The 19,238-nt window shown below is 45.0% G+C and overlaps 1 protein-coding gene across 2 annotated transcripts in view; it reads right to left on the reverse strand.

The window, feature by feature from the left end:
• Nucleotides 1-19,238, reverse strand: part of PKHD1 (PKHD1 ciliary IPT domain containing fibrocystin/polyductin) — a gene marked incomplete at both ends in the record, with an annotated part of 432,913 nt that overhangs the window by 398,268 nt on the left and 15,407 nt on the right. For both annotated transcript variants that reach the window (XM_079712827.1, XM_079712826.1), the window contains 14 exons: nucleotides 131-269; nucleotides 3,044-3,219; nucleotides 3,979-4,109; nucleotides 5,440-5,582; nucleotides 6,325-6,415; nucleotides 6,640-6,729; nucleotides 7,823-8,101; nucleotides 9,096-9,210; nucleotides 11,167-11,308; nucleotides 14,514-14,609; nucleotides 15,409-15,510; nucleotides 16,832-16,902; nucleotides 17,766-17,805; nucleotides 19,095-19,159. In XM_079712827.1, the coding sequence (XP_079568953.1) occupies nucleotides 131-269; nucleotides 3,044-3,219; nucleotides 3,979-4,109; nucleotides 5,440-5,582; nucleotides 6,325-6,415; nucleotides 6,640-6,729; nucleotides 7,823-8,101; nucleotides 9,096-9,210; nucleotides 11,167-11,308; nucleotides 14,514-14,609; nucleotides 15,409-15,510; nucleotides 16,832-16,902; nucleotides 17,766-17,805; nucleotides 19,095-19,159 (1,680 nt within the window). The remainder of the gene's footprint in view (nucleotides 1-130; nucleotides 270-3,043; nucleotides 3,220-3,978; nucleotides 4,110-5,439; nucleotides 5,583-6,324; nucleotides 6,416-6,639; nucleotides 6,730-7,822; nucleotides 8,102-9,095; nucleotides 9,211-11,166; nucleotides 11,309-14,513; nucleotides 14,610-15,408; nucleotides 15,511-16,831; nucleotides 16,903-17,765; nucleotides 17,806-19,094; nucleotides 19,160-19,238) is intronic.

The raw sequence follows: 19,238 nt of genomic DNA on the forward strand, positions 1-19,238 counted from the left end.
TTAAGACTGAGAACTATTGCTTTGAGCAACACAGCAGGTGGCTTTTCCTGATAAAAAGTCTCACCTCTGTGTCTTCTAAGGGCAGTTAACAATTTTAAGCAAGGATAGGTGAGCAAAGATGGTTCCCCACCTTGCAGTGATGAGCGGGAGCTCCAAGCCACACCCTGCCAACCAGGAGGTCACACTGTAGACGGGAGGGGATCCCACCACAGAGAGCAATTCCAGCAGATTCCCGCCAGGGCGAGCTGTTCCAGAGTCAGCCTGAGAAACTAGAGACCAATGATCCAATCATTATCAAGTCAATCAAGATGGAAGACCTGCTGTGTGGAAGGTCCCCGTTGGAGAGGCTGAGTTACTCACATCCCAGCATACACTTAAAGCAGAGATTCCTACCTACCTGCTGCCAGGAAGAGAAAAGGAAGAGGAAGTAGGAATTTAGTTGCGAAAGGAAAATGCAAGGTCATGGTATAAGGAGACGATGACTAATTCCACAGCAAAGTTCAATAAGCCCCAAGTCAGCCAAGCATCACTGCCTGTATCATTGGGGGTCCCCACCACGACACCACCACACATACACACAGCTCATCTATGGCATCACTGCCTCTTTTCCTCCTTTTCTTCCCAAAGCCTGGCAGCTCCAGGAACAAAAGCTGATCCCCCTTGGGAACACTGAACACACAAAGCACATACTAGCGGTACCTGAGTTTTATCTGCAGCATGGCGTCAACATGTGTGCAGAGAGAGTGCAAGCTTTAAGATAGACCAGTGTTCAAATCCTTATTTTCCACTTCAATTGGGTTACTATTTGGCTAATCACTATAACCTCTGTACGACTCTGTTTTCTCATTGATAAAGTGGGACTCATGACAGCTATCAGTCTGCATGGCAGGGAGAGTTTAGTGAGATGGCAGGTTTAAATGACCAGCAAATATAGTTTAATATCCTCATTTCCTCCTACCAGGCACCATGTAAAGGCAGCTTCTTTTCCAAGTCTGTACAATAGAGGCCGTCTTTGCAGGCCCGTTGCTGAGCACAACACCAGGCACAGAGTAAGGGCTCAATAAAAGTTTATTTGCTCAGCTGAGTATGGAGTCATTGAAGGTTTGGCTCTGGTGTCAGCCATCTCTGGGTTCCAATCTCCCCCACATCCCAGCTGATTTGAGGCAAGACACTTAGTATCCTGTTAGCTTTGGTTTCCTCATCTATAGAGTGGGGATCATAGGACCATCTCATGGGGTTCTGAGAATTAAATGAGAAATATTTGGTAGCTACCACTAGATGAAAAGAACTTTCATAGAGGACAGTCAGTGGGAGAATATAACCAAGTGTTAAGCTGAGCAGATAAATGTCATACAATTAACTATGAATATGGAGCCCTATTGTGTAGAGCTTATGTTACCATTAAATAATACTCACAGGAAACTTGTGGCCAGCAGGATGGCTGGACAGTGGGAAACAGATGGTTTTACCCAAGCCATCTCCCATCTTTCTTGTCTCTGCCTCCCTGTTCCTCTCCCACCTCACCCTTACATGGCTCCAGATACTGGAGCATTTGATGGCAAAGCGGTGATGGCAGTGAGAAAGGATTCTAGATCCTGGGCTTTGAGGGTTTGCGGAGGATAAAGGGAAACGACACCTATTATCCAGTCCTGAGTTTCCCAGTCCAGTCAGTGGGTTCAAGTGCACGCAGTAATGATCCCCTCAGTGCTCTGGGAATCTGGGTAGCACTTGGGGTCACCAAAGGCCCCAGCCAGTTGTCTTGGGCACCAAGAAACTCAGACGGTTACCCCAGCACACCACTTGAATATTATTTTCTGTGTGTCAGAACACAAACAGAGTTTGAAATAAGCAATGACGCATTCTGACCCAGATACCCCCAAAACACTCACATCACTGAAACAGATAAGAGATGGAATTCTGAAGAGTATCAAAGATGATGTATTTTCAGGGCTGAAAGAGAGTTCTCCTACCCCACCCCCCACCAACCACGCTCCCCTGCCCCCAGCTCTACAACTTCCAGGCAAAAGATTAAAAAGTTGCACACTTGAAAATCAGAATGCAAATGCCCGTTCCATACTTTTCCCCTTGGAGAGAGAAAAACAGAGAAGCTATGAGAAGCAGGAAAACTGAGCCCCAGAGTCACAAGGGATCTGACAGAAGAGAGAGAGGGAACAAAGTTGGAAGCCTGAAGGCCCTGCGAGCAAATCACACCATCTGTCTGGGCTTCTGTCCCCAGGGTGTGCGTCTGTCCCCAGGGGGTGCGTCACACGTGGCCTCAGTAGAACCCCGGATGAGCACCTTGCCCTTAAGACAAGCAAAGCCAGGTGAGAGCACTGCACCCAAGAGAGGTCAAGGGATTTTGTGCAGAGAGGGGCCAGGCCTGAGCTCTGAGTGATGTGTGAGAGGAACCAGATGGGGAGAAGGAAGGACGAGGCTGTTCTCATGCGGATGCGGTGACCCTTCAACTCCCACCGAGTCTGTCCTAAGGGTTGGGTTGTAAATCAGACTTGTGGCCCATTTACAGGGCCAGATATTGCTGTGTTCCTTATAGCACTTTGTATGACAGATATTAACAGATGGAGAGGTGAAGAAATCCTGCTGGCCTAACAACAGTAATGATGATAGTACTAATAATTGATTAGACTTATTGAGAACTTACTAGTCAGGACCCATGATGAGTGCTTTACATTATACTTCAGTTATTCTTCATAGTAATCCAATGGGGTAGGGCCCTCATTAAGCCCATTTTATGGATGAGAAAACCAAGGTCCCTCAGCAAGAAAGTGGTAAAATTGGGGTAAGATCACAGACACCCCAAGCAAGAACAAGCATCGGAATAAATAGGGGGGAAAAAGGAACTAGTTAGAGAGATATAGGGGCCAAGGACACAGAATTCCAACTCCATCTTCTCTCCAGGATCGAGGCAAGAAAGATGGAGAATCATATGTTCTCTCACCATTAACAGAAAAGCAGCCCCTCTAGAAAAGTTCGAAGACGGCATTTGATGGACAGGTCCATGGAGGAGAGTGGATTTGATAATCACCTGTTAGGTTTGTGTCTGCAATAATAATCTCATCCACATAGAACACGTCCATCTCTGGAGACAAAGGGAGGAGATCAATCTGATGAACCAGCACTGGGGAGTTTGCGGGAGGTGGCTGAAGTTGCGCGGAGCGATGCACACACGTCTTCCAGAGGTTGGTGCAGGCGAACTGCCAGCTGAAAACAAGCGCAGAGCAGAAACAGGCCTTCTGTGAGCACTGCAGTTCTCTCTCCTGAGAGCCCCAGTTCTCTAACCTGGGCCTGAGGACCATGCAGCCAGGAGACCCAATCCATCATGGCTGCCACGGTACAAGCATCCATCCAAGATGGGCTCAGCTTGGCTGGGATGCAACACAAGTGAATCACGTTTAAGTCCACCATCCATTCATAACAATGTCAGCAGTACTTTCAAATTACAATATGATTATGTGTCTTAAGCAGATCACCTGTTAGGCTCTACTATCAGGGAAGATTAATACTCTGGACATTTCCAGACTCATTTAAGTTTAAAAACACTTACAAAACCCTTAAGAGATGTGGAAAGAGAGCTGAATCAAGAGATCAGGATGCTGAATTATATTCCAGCATCTTTGTTCATTCGCTGAATGAATTTTGGTGAATCACAAATTCTCCGGGCCCCAATTTTTCTCATCTGTAACGTCAAGGAATGTTCCCTAAAATCTCTTCCAAATATGGTGGTCTATGATTCTATCCCTATGAGAAATGTCAGACTCCTTCTGGGGAGTATTAGATTCGTAACAACTAACTGCTCTTAAATCAAACTTCTTTGCCAAATCAAATGTGTTCAGAGCTGAATTTAGTATCCAAGTTCCCAGTATCAGAGACAGTTAGTACCTCCCGTGGGCCTCTGTCCCCAGGAAAGCTAATCATCCCAGCTGGCAGAATTCCCACCACACCTGCCCGCAGATGAGCTACCTGTTAGGGCTGACGCCCGCGAGACTCCAGTCACAGGTGACGTTCTTCTTATCGGTGCTTTGAAAGCCAATTGTGAAGGACACTGTCACCGTCAGGATCGTATTCATGTGGCCTTTGTATGCAAGGCACAGCTAGAGACACCAAACAAGAAGTCCTTCAGCTCTGTCACTAAGAAGCAGCAGTTCAAGCAATGTTTATCAAGGACAATCCACTCCCTAGAATCTGCCTTGTGCTCAGAGAGACAGCCAGCCCGCTCCTGCCCTCCTGGAGCTTACCGGTCTAGCTGGAGAGACAAATAATTTAGAGCAAATTGTTATTCATCCAACAGAGAGTTGTTCAATGCCTAACACTGTGCGCGGCCATGAGGATTTTAGAGAATCTCAATTATCAACAGAAAACCCCTGTTGTGACCCAGATACCTGTGCAACCTTGAGCAATTCACTGTACCTCTCTGAACCTCACTCCTTAACCCTAATTCACCAGCATCCTTGGCTTCTAACTCTGAGTTAAGTAAAATTATATGGCAGGATTTTTCAACTGCGGCGCTATTGACATTTGGGACTAGATAATGCTTTTCTGTGAGGGGGACTGCCCAGTGCCTTGTAGGACATTTAGCAACATCCCTAGAACCTACCTGCTTGATGCTACAAACACTTCCCCAGTTTTGGTGACCAAAAATGTCTTCCACGCACTGCCAATCCTCCCCATGGGGCAAAATCCCCACCACCCAGCGTTGGGAGCCTGTGCTGTAGAGGAAAGGCTGGAAGTCGGGCAGTGCCCTGTCCTGAACTGTTTAGTCCTGACTCCCACTGCCATTCAACTAGGAAAGGACTTGAAACCACTACCATGAGTTCAGCCACCCCAAGAAGGTTCACTCTGGTTCCCAAAGGGCAAGTAAGCTGCACTTTTTTATGAAGAACAGCAGAGCTATTGACACAAAGATATAAGGGGTATTGAAGGAATGTGTCAGTCCATCCATCAATAACAATAACTATGATAAATAATAAAAACTATCCTTAAATGAGTCCTAATCACTGCCCAAGCACTTTACTGGATTATCTCACATACTCTTCACCTAAATCCTGAAAGGCAAACCTCATTACTACCCATTTCACAGATGAGTAAACTAAAGTAAGACATGGAGGGCATGCAGGGCATAGAGTCAGAATTCAAAACCAGAGTCTGACTGTAGAATCGGCGCTCATACCTGGAGAGCAAAGAAAATACTACAGTGTAGAAAAACTTCTGTAGGTCTCAGCTAATAGAAAGGCATTTCCATGCAGCAACTAGCTAATGGGAGGACCAGAGGTGTCTGTTCACCCCTGAAACCTAGCATCTCAGCCCAAAAAGCCCTGCGAGGCACAGCAATCACCCTCTTGTGCTTCTCTGGGCTCAACCCCAGAGAATAATTCCAATCCCTCCCTACCCACCTCGCCTGCAAGCACGAAGGCTGCTACTTACATGTGTGTACTGATCCAGCCGATTGCCCTTCTGGGCAGCTGGGGGTATCAGGACAAGGTGTCGAGGCTGATGGAAGCTGAACCTCCCACAGAAGGGCTCTGTCCCACTGGTGAGGTGCCCATCAGAGCTGGAACTTTCTAGGCCTGGATGCATTTCGAACAAAATAGGAAGATGGGTGTAAATGTTAAATAGTTTCCCAACATGTCTGCAGGGAATGGGTTATGGGTTCGCCATGACATTGACCCCTCAGCCCTCGAGCGAGCTGGGCAGGGCTCAAAGTGGTCGGCCCACCCCCCAGCTTGAAGGCTCCAGATATGAGAAACCTATTGTGTCTGCCCTACAGCACCAAAAATCTATTACCCTTTTCTATGTATACCATGACACAGAAAAACTATTGAGAAGCAAGGAGGTAAAGAGTGTTGACTGTAACTTAGTTCACCTTAGTATTTTTAAAACATACCCTCACATTTTTAGAATTTGTTAGATTACTGTCTTATGTATAATTCCTTTACTTGAGATGCAATTTGAATTAAACAAGATTTTCACTGTTCTACTGTTTCCCTGCTATGTCTGTTGCCCGTTTCCCACTGTACTGCATGAGACACAGTTCCTTATTCCAGCTCCCCAGCATCCTTGGTTTCTATCTCTGCTCCACCTGACAGCTCGGGAGGGATGCCTTTTCTTTCTCTGATTCCCACACCAAACAGCTCCCTCCCAAGCACTCAGGGTCCAAATCCAGTTTCCATATTTTCATTTGACTCTCAACAGAGTCACCTGGGAGAGGAAATAAAGATTGTTCCCCTTTGACAGAAAAAAAAAGAAGAGAAAGAAAGAAAGAAGACAAGGAGGAAAAAGGGTCGGCATTTGTCAAACCAGAGATCATACCTTGTTCGAATCCCAGCCGGAGTAGGATGTTTGCTGAAAGGGGTTCCAGTTTGCATTTAACTGCAAGTAACTCCTCAAGGGCTGTTTGAATCTGTTAAAAAGAAAAACAGGGAAGTCCCTGGAGGTCTAGTGGTTAGGACTCGGCACTCTCACAGCCGAGGGCCCAGGTTCGATCCCTGATGGGGAAACTAAGATCCCACAAGTCACACAGTGTGGCCAAAAGAAGAAAGAAAGAAAAACAACCAGGAGTTCCTACCATGGGCAGAAAGACCACTTTACTTCCCCCACCTCTGCTTAAGTGAAGAAGGTTCCCACCTGATGGGCCGTGGCATTTGCAGGCATTGGCTGGCTAGAGACATTGTCCCAGGTAAGGAAGAAGTTCCCTGTGCCAGACACCATCAGCATCTGAAAAGTCAAGAGTGACGGGATTAAAGAACATGTGCTCTTTGAACCAGGGAGACAAGCTAGAAACACAGGACATACCTCCCTGGCTTGTTATTTCCTTTTTATTACAATTTCAATTTTTAAACTCACTATCCTCTAGAACTATCTGGAGAACACAAGTGTCATCATGTAATGAAAACTTTTCTTGGAAGAATATACATGTCTATCTCCCCATTGAAGCCTGCCCCCCTCCTTCTCTTTAGAATGTGACACTTAAATGTCACCACTGTAGGGCCCACTCTCAGCCCTTCTCACCGAGCTCCCTCCCAGGGGTGGCCTGGGAGGGAGAAGCAGCCCCATGCGTGTCACACCCTCTCAGAGGCTGATTCAGCCTCTGCTTTGCTTCCACTGCATTCCCTGCTGGGCACATCCCACCTTTGTAATGGGGTGAGACCTATCATCTTATATTACTTGTTTTCTCCTTTGTTCTGTGGTTCTTTATCTGCATGTTTTACTATTATACCATAAGCTTTAAGAGGCACAGTCCATATTGAGTCATTCTTGTGCACCAAAAAGTGGACAACAAAAAGTATAACAAACACAACATTGTAAATCAACTATATTTCAATTAAAAAAAGAAAGCACACCAAACTTGTTCAACCAAAATATGGGGCACAACCAAGAGACCCAAAGGCCCTGATCCTTACAAAGCAGGCTTAGAAAACACAATACACGGGGAAATGGGACCCGAATGGGTCAAAAAGCTATGAAATCTCGTATGTGTACACTCACAGGCATGCATACATGGGTGTGGGTGTTAGGATGACCTTATCTCCTCTCTGGGGAATATGTTTCCAAAGGAAGATTTACCAGGAACTTAAATTCCTGAAACTAAGTCCATAAATCAGGATATCTCAACAATAAGACTTTGCATTTTTTTTAAAAGTCCTCTCAACCCTATTGGATGGATATCCTATCTCTTTGGCAGCAGAGTTATCATCACGGCTCAAGTCTCCTGGTTCCCAGCCAGCGATCCTTCCACTAGGCGGGGCTATATTCCTCGCAGAGTTCACCCCCTGAACCTAACCCCATGGGACAGGGAAGACACGGAGACCTGGATTTCCGGAAGTCTCTGGGCCCGGGCTTGGATCTGATGCTTCTCCCGGAGGTACGTGCTGACCACCTCGGGATTCAGCCAGGTGTTATGGATCTGGACACCAATCCTCACCCCGCGGCTGGGGGCTCTCCCTCGATGCTCTGCTTCCAGGTAGTACCTGGCTCCCCCGAGCAGCTCCAGCTTGGGGGTCTTCTGTTGCCAGGTCTCTTCACTCCCATTCTGCTCCCAGGAGTCAAACCAGTCAGCAGTGCCCACTGTGATGGAGGCCACTTTCACCTGCACCCCAATCAACACATCAAGACCAGCACTATGAGGTTTCTGGGTCTCTCTTTTTCAAACAGCAAGTGTCTAGACAGCTACTTAACAGGGATTTGGGGGCTGGTCTGCCTTTTCCAACAAGTTAGGACCTGTGCCTGTGTATGTTTCTCCAGCCATTCTTCTCTCTCTCTTTCTCAATTACATAGTATTCAGATGAGGCTGGATGGTCCATGTTCAGAGCTGAAACAGACAACCTGAAACCCTAGCTTTACATGATGCTGTGGGTAAAGTTGTATGAAGTCCTCTGAGAAACCTAAATGTTACTTGACTGCATCAAAATCTATGATGTTTCTCTAGCCAACTACCAAAGCAATTTCATAGAAGTATATTCATCATTTGAGAGGAAATACTGTGTTTCTCTGTCAATGGCACTAGCTAATTGTGGCTGTTTGTTAAAACACTTTTTCTTATCCTTCAAAGCTGATCAGAAATTTCCTGAATAAAACTAACTACATCCCTACCCAGAATTAGTGGTAAAGATGCAAGTTTTGGAGTCAGACAAATCTTGGTTTGAATTCTTAATATGCCTCTTATTATCCCAGTGGCCCTGGATTGGCCATACAATCCTTCTAAGCCTCATTGTCCTTATCTGGAAAACAGAGATAAAGGGACATAGCTCACAAGATGCTGTGAAGGTTAGAAACAAGGTGTATAACAGCTGTAGCATAATGCCCAGCTTACAGTAAGACCTCAATAAACATGCCAACACATTCAGCCAAGCTCTTTTTCAACAATTAAAATCATGTCAGTTATATCTGAATTTTTTTAAAAACTTTAATAAAAACATAAACCCCACACACAAAAAAACCCAAAACGTTAAAAATCTCTGGTCGCTTAATGGCATGTTACAACTGTCAGTAGAACATGAGAGCTCTCATTGTGATTTTTTGGGTTTTTTTCAGGAGTTAAGGACTGGGGACCAGAAGAAGGAAAACGAGAGGGAGGTGTATACCTTGGTCCTCGGATCCTCCGACTGACTGAAATACAGGGAAGCCTGGTTGTCAGCCTGGATCCAGAAAGTATAATTATTTGTCTCTGGAGCCACAAAGAACCCACTGAGCCGTGTTCTGGAAAGCAGAGGAACACAGAGAAAGAAGTGAGGGCAACCAAGTCCGGAATCACCGACCCAAAAAATGGTGCCCTTGGACCTTGTTTGTCTTTATGGTAATGAGGAGGAAACACTTGACTCTTGTGCCATGTATTTGGCCAAAGCCCTCTGGATGCAGCTTTTCCTGTGATGCTTGCCTGGCTCAGTATCTCAGCCCATCTCTTTGCACTGGCACAACTCCCTGAGCAGTCCTGTCGTCTTTGGGAAAGTCGTAGTCGTAGCATAGGTTTGCCTGGAGGCTTAGCTGAGATCACTCACCTAACACAGCCAGTGCAGAGCCTGGTGCACGGTAGGAAGTCAATCAATACTAAATATTGTTCTCATTATTACAAATAAAGAGAGATCACCAATCAGAGTTTGCACTGATTTGGTCTAGATACGAAGAATACCAAGAATCTTTTCTGATAATAGTTTTGAAAGTAACTATGTAAAGGTCCATCATTATCATAATTTTTCAATCAATAAATATTTCAGTTTTTTCATTTAAAAATTTTGAATTTTATAGAAACGAATGGCAGAAAGAATGGAAAGAGTAACTGTCTGGTTTGTGGCTCCTCTAAATGGCAATTAGAGAGACATACCCTACAGGTCATAACAGACAGTCCAAATGTTCTTGTCTTTTGAGGTGGCCTGACTCTCCTTGACACTCCTGCACACACTGAATATAGCCAAAAGGTTTTCCTTTGAACATTACTGATAAGCCTCAAAAACTATGAAAAAGATGCAGTACTAGGTGCCACAAAAAAAAAATATATATATATATATAGCCACTTTAAAACCATGTATACTGGTGGTTAGATATCTAGTTAGTATGGCTTCCAAGACAATAGAAACTCCACTCTGTTCAGATTTCCTTCCCTACTTGGTTTTTTTCAATGTCTGAAATTCCCTGAACAGAGAACAAAGCCTTCCATTTCACAACTGAATTGAAGTTTTAAATAGCCAAGGGACTTATCTGGCAGTCCAGTGGTTAAGACTCTGTGCTCCCACTGCAGGGGGGCATGGGTTCAGTCCCTGACTGGGGAACTAAGATCCCTCATGCCGTGTGGCACGGCCAAAAAGAAAAAAAGAAAGAAAGAAAAAAGTTCAATAAAATGGCCAAATCCTTGAAAGAGGTCACAGGTTGGCTGGAATTCACACTCAGGAGTCGTGACCAACCTCTTTGAGAAGGGTTTCAAAAGGAGAAGAGATCCATCACACCTAAAGGATTCAGTCACCTGAATGCACACCTTAGAGCACACTGTGTCTCCACAATTCTCTAACTTTCTATATTTTTAAGCCCACATTAAAATATGAGAAATTTTGGCCACATCTTTGAAGGGATTAAAAAGACAAAACAAAACTAAGCAGGAAAAACTGTATCACACTGCAGTCACCACTAGAGAAAACAATGTCTCCAGAGCCCACTGGAGTTTCCCCTGTTATTACACCAGCCATCTGGTTGACCTTTGGCACTGGATAATTGTTCCCACAGAACTGTTGGCTGCCCAGCCTCTGCTCCCTCATATGCCCTAAGGGCAAATTCTCGAGTCTTTCTTTAGTATCATCCAGATATTAGTTTCACCTCTTAACCTCGTTCCTGCGGCAAGTTTTGCCCTGCTCTCTACCAAGCTTCCTAGACTACTCGGCTCAATGTTCTCATGAATAGTCCTCCCCAAAACAGATTTCAAACTAAGCTGTAGAAAATATAAATTTTACCTACTGATCAAAATTTACTGTGTACCCATAAAGGGCCTGTGGTCCACGAGCATAACCAACACCAGCTGAGAACAGCGGTTAAACTTTGTTGCTGTTGAATTAGTAGATATTTTAAATTTTCCCCTGGAAATCTCATTGCTTACTTACCTGTCTCCTAGCCTCACCTAGGCCAGTAGAGACACTTGTGATATGGATCCCCACTTTTCCTACAACATACCTGAAAGGTTGCCCTTCCTTTGACCAAAATCCAAACGGAGAGCTGGCATTAGGGACAATCTGCCATCTGTACCCAGGGGTGGCTTCTGTCAGGTCCAAGCCCTCAGCCACGTCTCCAACTTCAAAGAGAAGCCCTCGATTGCCTGTGAGACATGTAAGCCTCATAAACATCAGAGGGCCCTTCTCCCCCAAGCAGGGGAACTGCTTTACTACAGATTACAGAGTGAAGATGATCCAGGAACTATCTAGAAGGTGAGTCAACTGAGACACAGATGGAGTAGCCATGTGAGATGTTCTATAGATAATACAAATGTTCTAGAAAGTGGAAACTACTGCTTGATGTAGGATTTAAGCTCTTGGAAAAAGAGACTTGACAAGGAGCAGTAAGGGGAAATATTCTCAGAGGACCAGAAAAGACGAAGGAGCGCTTTTTAATGGGAGCGTCTGGATATGAGAAGATGTAAAAGAGCAAACGAAGGCTCGTGAAGCCAGGACTGGACTTCAGTCTCTTTTAATGTTCAGTTCAGCTTGCGAATTCTATTCCCTAAAACCCTGGGTCCCAGAAATTTGGCAATCCTTAAATTTTTCACGGGTCACGGCCTCAATTTGTAGCCATGGAGCAAATCACGTGACAGGCTGCTATTACATAACATTCTAAATGATGTCGTACTTATTCATTTGCGTTTTATATTAAACAAACCCTGAGACCAAAGGCATATGTGCGATCAATATTGGCTACTAATTGGGGTGAGGGTAAAAGCTCTGGAATCACACATGGGTGAGTTCAGAGTCCAGCTCTGCCACTTAGTCGATGTGTAGCTTTGAGCAAATTGCTTCATGCCTTCATTTTCTCCTTCATCAAAATGGGGCCAATAGTAAACAGAGATACTGCACTAAAGACTAAGGGAGCTGAGTTATATGTCAATTATATCACAGTAAAGCTGGGGAGAGAAATAAAGTCAGTTTGACAATTCGGGGGGGAAAAAGACTAAGAGAGTTTAAAATATATACACAGAGAGCCTGAAATATAGTAAGTACTCAATAAAGGATAGCTAGAGTAGTTATTATTATTTTAAACTACTATTGTTATTCCTTGTTAAATCCTAAGAATGGAAAACAGAAAAGGAATAAGCATAAAAATAAGAGCATATTTTAACATACTATTTGAGGTTTCTTGACCTCAGCTGTATTGATATTTTGGGCTGGATAACTCCGTTGTGAGGGCTGGCCGGTGCATTGAAGGATGTTTAGCAGCACTTCCACTCTCTACCCACTAGAGGGCAGTAGCACCACCATCCCAGGTGTAAGGACCAAACATTGCCAAGTGCCCGCTGCAGGCCATTGAAAACCACTGCAGTACATGATCCTTTGTCCTGTTACGGAACTCAAGTCCGTGTGCCCAACACAGTGAGGCCAAACAATACCAAAACTTCGGAGTCTGGAGCAGAGGAAGGTTTATTGCAGGGCCATGCAAGGAGAGGGGTGGCTCATGCCTTAAAAAAAAAAAAAAAAAACTCCCCGAAAGCCTTCAGCAAAGCCCTTATAGGAAAGGTGAGGGAGGGGCGCGGTTATTTGTTGCAAACTACTTGGTGTCAGATCCTTTGTTCTTGAAGTCAGGTCACGGTCAAGTAACGATGTTCCTGTACATCTCTGCCAAACAAAGGTTATTCTCCGTTCTGACAAGAAAGGGCAAGGTCCCAAGGCTCAACCTTCTCCCTCCGAGGTCCAAGCCCAGGCTAGGAGGAGGGGGTCCCTCGGCGGGCTGGTTACCCTGCCCGGAAGGGTTCGTCCAGCACCCAGTCTGGGTCCTCCCACCAGTGCCCCAGCCCGGCTGACGAGGCAGCTCTCTAGGCCAGGCCCCCAGACCCCGCCCAGCCATCACCACTGAGGGAGCCAGACGCCCAGGACCCGGCCGGCCCTCAGGCTCCTAAGGCTGCCCAAACAGGGGCCGAGGTCCCTCAGACTGGGACCCCTGGAGACTGCCACTGTCATTAGGTCACAGAGGTGGGGAGAGGGGAGAGGTTCGCTGCCGCCTCAAGGCCTGGGCCCGGCCAGCGCGCGGCCGAGGCGAGGGCTCTGGAGCCCTGCAGAACACAGCCCTCAGCCTGTCCCGGGGCCCCCCAGCTCACCCACGGGCCCCAGGGAGAAGGCCAAGATCCGCCTCTCACCGCACGCTGCCCACGGACCGCCACGAGACCCGACGCTGCCAGGACCAGACCTCTCACAGCCTCGCACTGTAGGTCTCGTACTAAGGATCTCGCGATAATGGTCGCCTGCTAACAGCTGCGCGCCCACCCCGCCCCATCACACTTCCATGCAAGAAATTTCAAAAGCGCTTCAGAAAGGACGTTAACAACCATCGAGAAAAGCTGTGTTCAGGAAATTCCTCTACCGCAACGCCAGTAGCTAGAGCAGGCGCCCTCTTTCCTGACTCTGGAAACGCATTCTCTCCATCACTTGCTTCATACAGTAGTTTTGTTTCCTTGGATAGGAGCTTTCCCTGAGTAAAAACCGCAGATCGGGGACCTGGAGAATTCCCAGCTAAAGCTTTGCATGTGTTTTCACACCCGAATGGCCTTTCTTTAGAAAGGTTTCTCCCCTGATGAGATTCAGGAGACGAGCTCCCTGCCTGTGGATTAACGGTGAAGACAGCCCTTGCGGGGCACATAGGGCTCCCAACCGGCAGCCTGTGATTCAGGCTGCCCAACACGCCAACTGCCCTTCGTCCCTAACTAAGCCTGAGCTCCTGTTCTAACGCTTTCCAGAAAAGTGCTCCCGCGGTGCACTTGCAATCTGCAGCCGTGGAGTAGAAGGTTTAAACAAACACAGAAGGACAGATGGAACCTGTCCCCTTGCCAGCTCCATTTCTGCCCTCTTCAGGGGTAACCTGGTGGCCCCATCACAATACATCTCTACTTTTCAGAGTAGCAGACAGTGCCCACAGGGGAGAAGAAACAACATTTAAATGCACCCCATTGCACCCCACCCTCCGCCTCATCTAAAGCTGTCCTATGAACACAGAAGACATGGTCTGAAGCTCTGTCTTCTTAAATAGTGGGCAGGAGGGCAACTGACCCAGAGGATGGAGGAGGCCGCTCAGGGGTTTCCACCAGTCACTATAGCAACATCTTGATGGCAGTTAGGCTTCCTGGATCATGGTTTCCACTGAACCGCATTGGTCATTCAGCTAGCTGGGGCTAGGAGTGCAGGGTGTTGCCAAGCATCTGAGTAAAGCTAAGAGCCTCTCTGAAATGAAAATTCTGACTCAGGACCCACGGCTCACTGAGCAGTCAGTCAAACAGCTGAGACTGACCACATATCATAGACCAGCCGTGGAGACTTCCTTACCTGCCTGAGGAGCGGAGAGTCTTGCACCTTTACCTGGAGCTCTGGTGGTGCACTCAATCCTCCTGGGAGACACGTGTCTAATATCACACAGAATGCCTGAGGGGAACATTTAAATTAGATACAGATGTCAATATCAATGGAGATATAGGTGTGGCAGGACAGAGGACCACACTGAGGTAGCCAGGCTCCTGTTCCAAGGCAAAGGGCCAGAAGTGGAGAGTAGAGAGAAAGTTGTCACCTCAATGGAAGGAGGCAAGAAAGGGGGAGTGCAGAGCAGTGGAACACGGGGCTGCTCAGAATAACCAGGAAGAAAATGCCTTGCCATGTCGTTCACTGGAGATGAATTGAGCTGGGGAGAGGAATTGACAGAAGAGTGTGAGGACATTTTCCTGCATCCTTGGTGTCACCAACTAGAGGAGCATCCCAGTAGGCAGAACAAAAGGTTCTAGACATGTTCTCCACAAAAGGGTTTGCTAAGGGGGCATTCCAGAAGAATCTGCATAGGAAAAGCCTGCCCATTCTTACTTATTCAGACAGAGCTAAGGGGAGGGAGAGGGGTCGCCTTTTAGAAGGAGTAGACCTTTGTGAAGACACAGCTGTGCTTTTCCTTCTCTTCCCTCCCAAGATGGGGACACCTGAGGGACTTGCCCATGAGTTGTGAGTGTGTCTGCAGCAGGACACCCTATTTCTGTTACATGTTTGCCAAGCTGCAGGACCAAAACACCTCCAACCCCTGCAGCCTCAAACACAGGCCAAAGACCTCAGAACAGGGTCCCATGATGAGTCGGAAGAGGCAAATATTGCTTCCCCCCATCCTCTCCAGGCCATAAAAGATACATAATCTCCTATGGCATTTAAATCTATGAACTCTTTTCAGCCATTTCAACTTAGTTACCTGCAATGGTAACCTGGGCAGGATTGTCAAAGAAGTCCCCTGTAATTGTGATGTCTGTTCTTCCCCCAAGGCTCCCAGTTTCTGGAAACACAGATAGTATTTCTGCAAGAGGGAAAAAAAGTAAGCTTCCAAATATAAACCAGGATGTGAGCCAGATAATAATATAATCATAGAAGCTATCCATAATTTATTTCTTACTTTAACTTTCTAAGACCAGCAACAGTTGTAATTTTTTTCTAGTAATAGTCATTTAAAAGTGCATATAATAAGAAAAGGATTCACATATAACAATATGGATATTAATATATATTATACAGGATCAATATTTGAAAGGAATGGGAAATGCAGTCACTCATGCTATCAGCAAAAGTCCCTGCGTACCATGATGTTTTCCTAGGAACTCTGTCTCCTGACCTCAAGAACTCTATTTACACATCACAGAACGGTAGGTTTACACTTTATGCAGGAATCAACTCTGGATGCACCAGGCAAGGTCTCAATTTACCCATATGAGTCTGCAATTCGCTCTAAGCAAAAGAATGAGTTACACTGTCATATGCCACAAATCCCCAAGAATTTAACTTTTTCTGATCCTTCCTCCTCCTGTGATCAAACTCTGAGAGTTCTAAGTTTCGTCTCCGCAAGGGGAATGAGTAGTCGTGTTCTCTGATAAACTGAAGGTACAAAAAGGCTAATTATGAATGGTTACCACTTCAAAATAAAACCAAGGGTCAAAATTCAGCTTTGACAGAGGTAAGCTACCTAGAGAGTGAATGGCATTGGCCCCATGACTTAGGAAATTTCTTGCACTTTTGACAACGGTAGACTCTGCTGCCTCTGGAATCTGAACTAACCTCACAGACTTTTTTTAAGTGGTTTTGGGACTGTATTCAAGCTGAGAATCTAGCACTCATATTTAGCAGCCAGCTTTCTACTACTGGACTGAGTTCACGATTTCACGCAAGTTTCCAGTTTTCAGAATTTTTTTGTATGAAGATTTACTCATCAGATAGGAATACACCAACTTAGCATCTGTATCAGCAAGTCATAAATTGTTGAATGAATGCTCCGAGATGAGATGTTAAAATAACTGCAAAGATGTGCTTTAGATTTTTCAGTGCCATCTCTTTTCTGTTACTTTTTGAGAACAAAAAACGAGGATGACTCCCCTTTCTTTTATTGTCTATATCCCTAGACTTTGTATAAAAATCTATGATCAAGCCTCTTTTAATATAGCAACTAAAGTGGACACTCACACAAGCAACCTATTCTCATACAAAACCAAAGGGCCATCCGTGACTTCAGGGACAGCTTCAGGTGGTAATGGTCATAGAGAAATGGCCAGAAAGAAGGGATGGAGGGTCCAAGGTCCAGGGCCAAGTGAGGGGAGGGGTGAGAAATACACGGTGAAGGGAAATGGTACCTGAATACGTCTGGTACAAGAAAAGGTCCTGCTTAGCACTGACCAGCCATGCATCCTTGTGTACCATTGACCTTCAAAGAGACAAAATTGTGTTTTGGATGAAAACTGCATCTGGGATTACATTTTTTAAATTGATTGCCTGAAAGGAAGATCACTAACTTTAGTGATCTTTAAAGCTGTTCCGATACCAGCTCCCTTTGATGACTAGAGAATACCAATGGGGTAAAGTTTGTTTTCTGATCTAGAAAATTATATGGGAATAATAATACTTACTTTACAGAGTGTGACTAGCATTAAATGGAATAATGAATGTGAAAGGACCTGGTATGGAGCTGGCCCGTGGAAGATACTCAACAGATATTAGTTTTAGTCCTTCCTAAAAGAGAGACAGCGACAGAGAGAGACAAAGAGCAAATCTCTCTACTTTGGGCTGTGTCACTATCTTCACAATGAAATTAATATCAGCTAGACAATGCCCTTTTCAGGAAAACACTGACAAAGTACATAGTGTCAGAACATGAGGTAAGGCAAGCAGAAATCCAGAATCCTAATTGATCTCTCCAAAGCGCTATGAAATTTGGACGCTTTCCATCTTGAAGAAGACATTTCCTGGAATGATACAAAGCATTTTATGGAACTGTACTGTTTTAAATTTCCAGTATTATGAAATTATTTAAGAAGTAATTCCCCAAATTCTGTACCATTATCACACTGAAACATTTACATTGCTTGAGGATGAGTGCATAAGACACAATTATATTCACCCACATAAAAAAAAAAAAAATCAAGTGGGTACGTGGGGTCTTATTACTATTACACTACTCTATTTGGGTACATTTAAAATTTTCCATTATAAAAGGTTAAAGAAGCTAAGCAAGACAAAAGAGTAGATAGTGTAAGATAAAGATAAATTTGCTTCCTCCCAGTTACTTACTTTCCTTTGTTAAATACTGAGAAACTAACATTCTGGGAGCCTGTAACAAAAAGAAACAGACATTAATACAGGAACCTGCACAAACTGCCTGGACCAGGTCACTGCTACCATAAACCCAAGGACTCTGGTGATCACCAAGGTACCACCCACACCTTAATTTCTTTAACAGTGCCCAAAATAAACACGTTCCAGCCTCACACCATCAGCAGTGGTGAGTTCTAACCATAAAAGGATAAATGTAGAAGCACAGAGCAGGTAAGAGCAGGCTTGGAGTTAGACCAAGCATGATAAATCCTGCCCCACTGGTTACTTGAGAAAGGTTCAACTTTCTCACCTGTAAAGCAAAAACAATTCCACCAGCCTCCAGGTTTATACATGAGGATGAATTTAGTTTATATTTAAGTTGCTTCATATAGTGTCTCTCAGGGAGTTCTCAGCAAATGGCAGTTATTATCATCATCCTCAGGAGAACCAATTCTTTTTTTTTTCATCTTTATTGGAGTATAATTGCTTTACAATGTTGTGTTAGTTTCTGCTATATAACAAAGTGAATCAGCTATATGTATACATATATCCCCGTATCCCCTCCCACTTGAGCCTCCCTCCCACCCTCCGTATCCCACACCTCTAGGTCATCACAAAGCATTGAGTTGATCTCCCTGTGCTATGCAGCAGCTTCCCACTAGCTATTTATTTTACATTTGGTAGTGTATATATGTCCATGCCACTCTCTCACTTTGTCCCAGCTTCCGCTTCACCCCTGTGTCCTCAAGTCCATTCTCTACGTCTGTGTCTTTATTCCTGCCCTGCCACTAGGTTGGCCAGTACCATCTTTTTTAGATTACATATACATGCGTTAGCATATGGTATTTGTTTTTCTCTTTCTAACTTACTTCACTCCGTATGACAGACTCTAGGTCCACCCACCTCACTACAAATAACTCAACTTCTTTCATTTTTATGGCTGAGTAGTATTCCGTTGTATATATGTGCCACATCTTCTTTATCCATTCATCTGTTGATGGACATTTAGGTTGCTTCCATATCCTGGCTATTGTAAATAGTGCTGCAATGAACATTTTGGTATATGACTGTTTTTGAATTATGTTTTTCTCAGGGTATATGCCTAGTAGTGGGATTGCTGGGTCATATGGTAGTTCTGTTTTTAGTTTTTTTAAGGAACCTCCATACTGTTCTCCATAGTGGCTGTATCAATTTACACTCCCACCAACAGTGCAGGAGGGTTCCCTTTTAGGAGAACCAATTATTGAAATCGTTTTTTTCCAACACAGAGAAAGACTTTAAAATTCTGTTACTTCTCACACAGACCAATGTAGTTGCCTTCCACACGGCACTGCAGAGTCCCAAGACCATTGTCTTCCTGAATAGGATAGCTAGGGAAAGAACCAAAAAAGGTAAGAGGTAAGAATTACCAGACAATTCAGTTCAGAAGCTCTGGCTCTTTAGCCAGGA

The sequence above is a fragment of the Hyperoodon ampullatus genome (genome assembly GCF_949752795.1).
Source record: "Hyperoodon ampullatus genome assembly, chromosome: 10".
NCBI lineage: Eukaryota > Metazoa > Chordata > Mammalia > Artiodactyla > Ziphiidae > Hyperoodon > Hyperoodon ampullatus.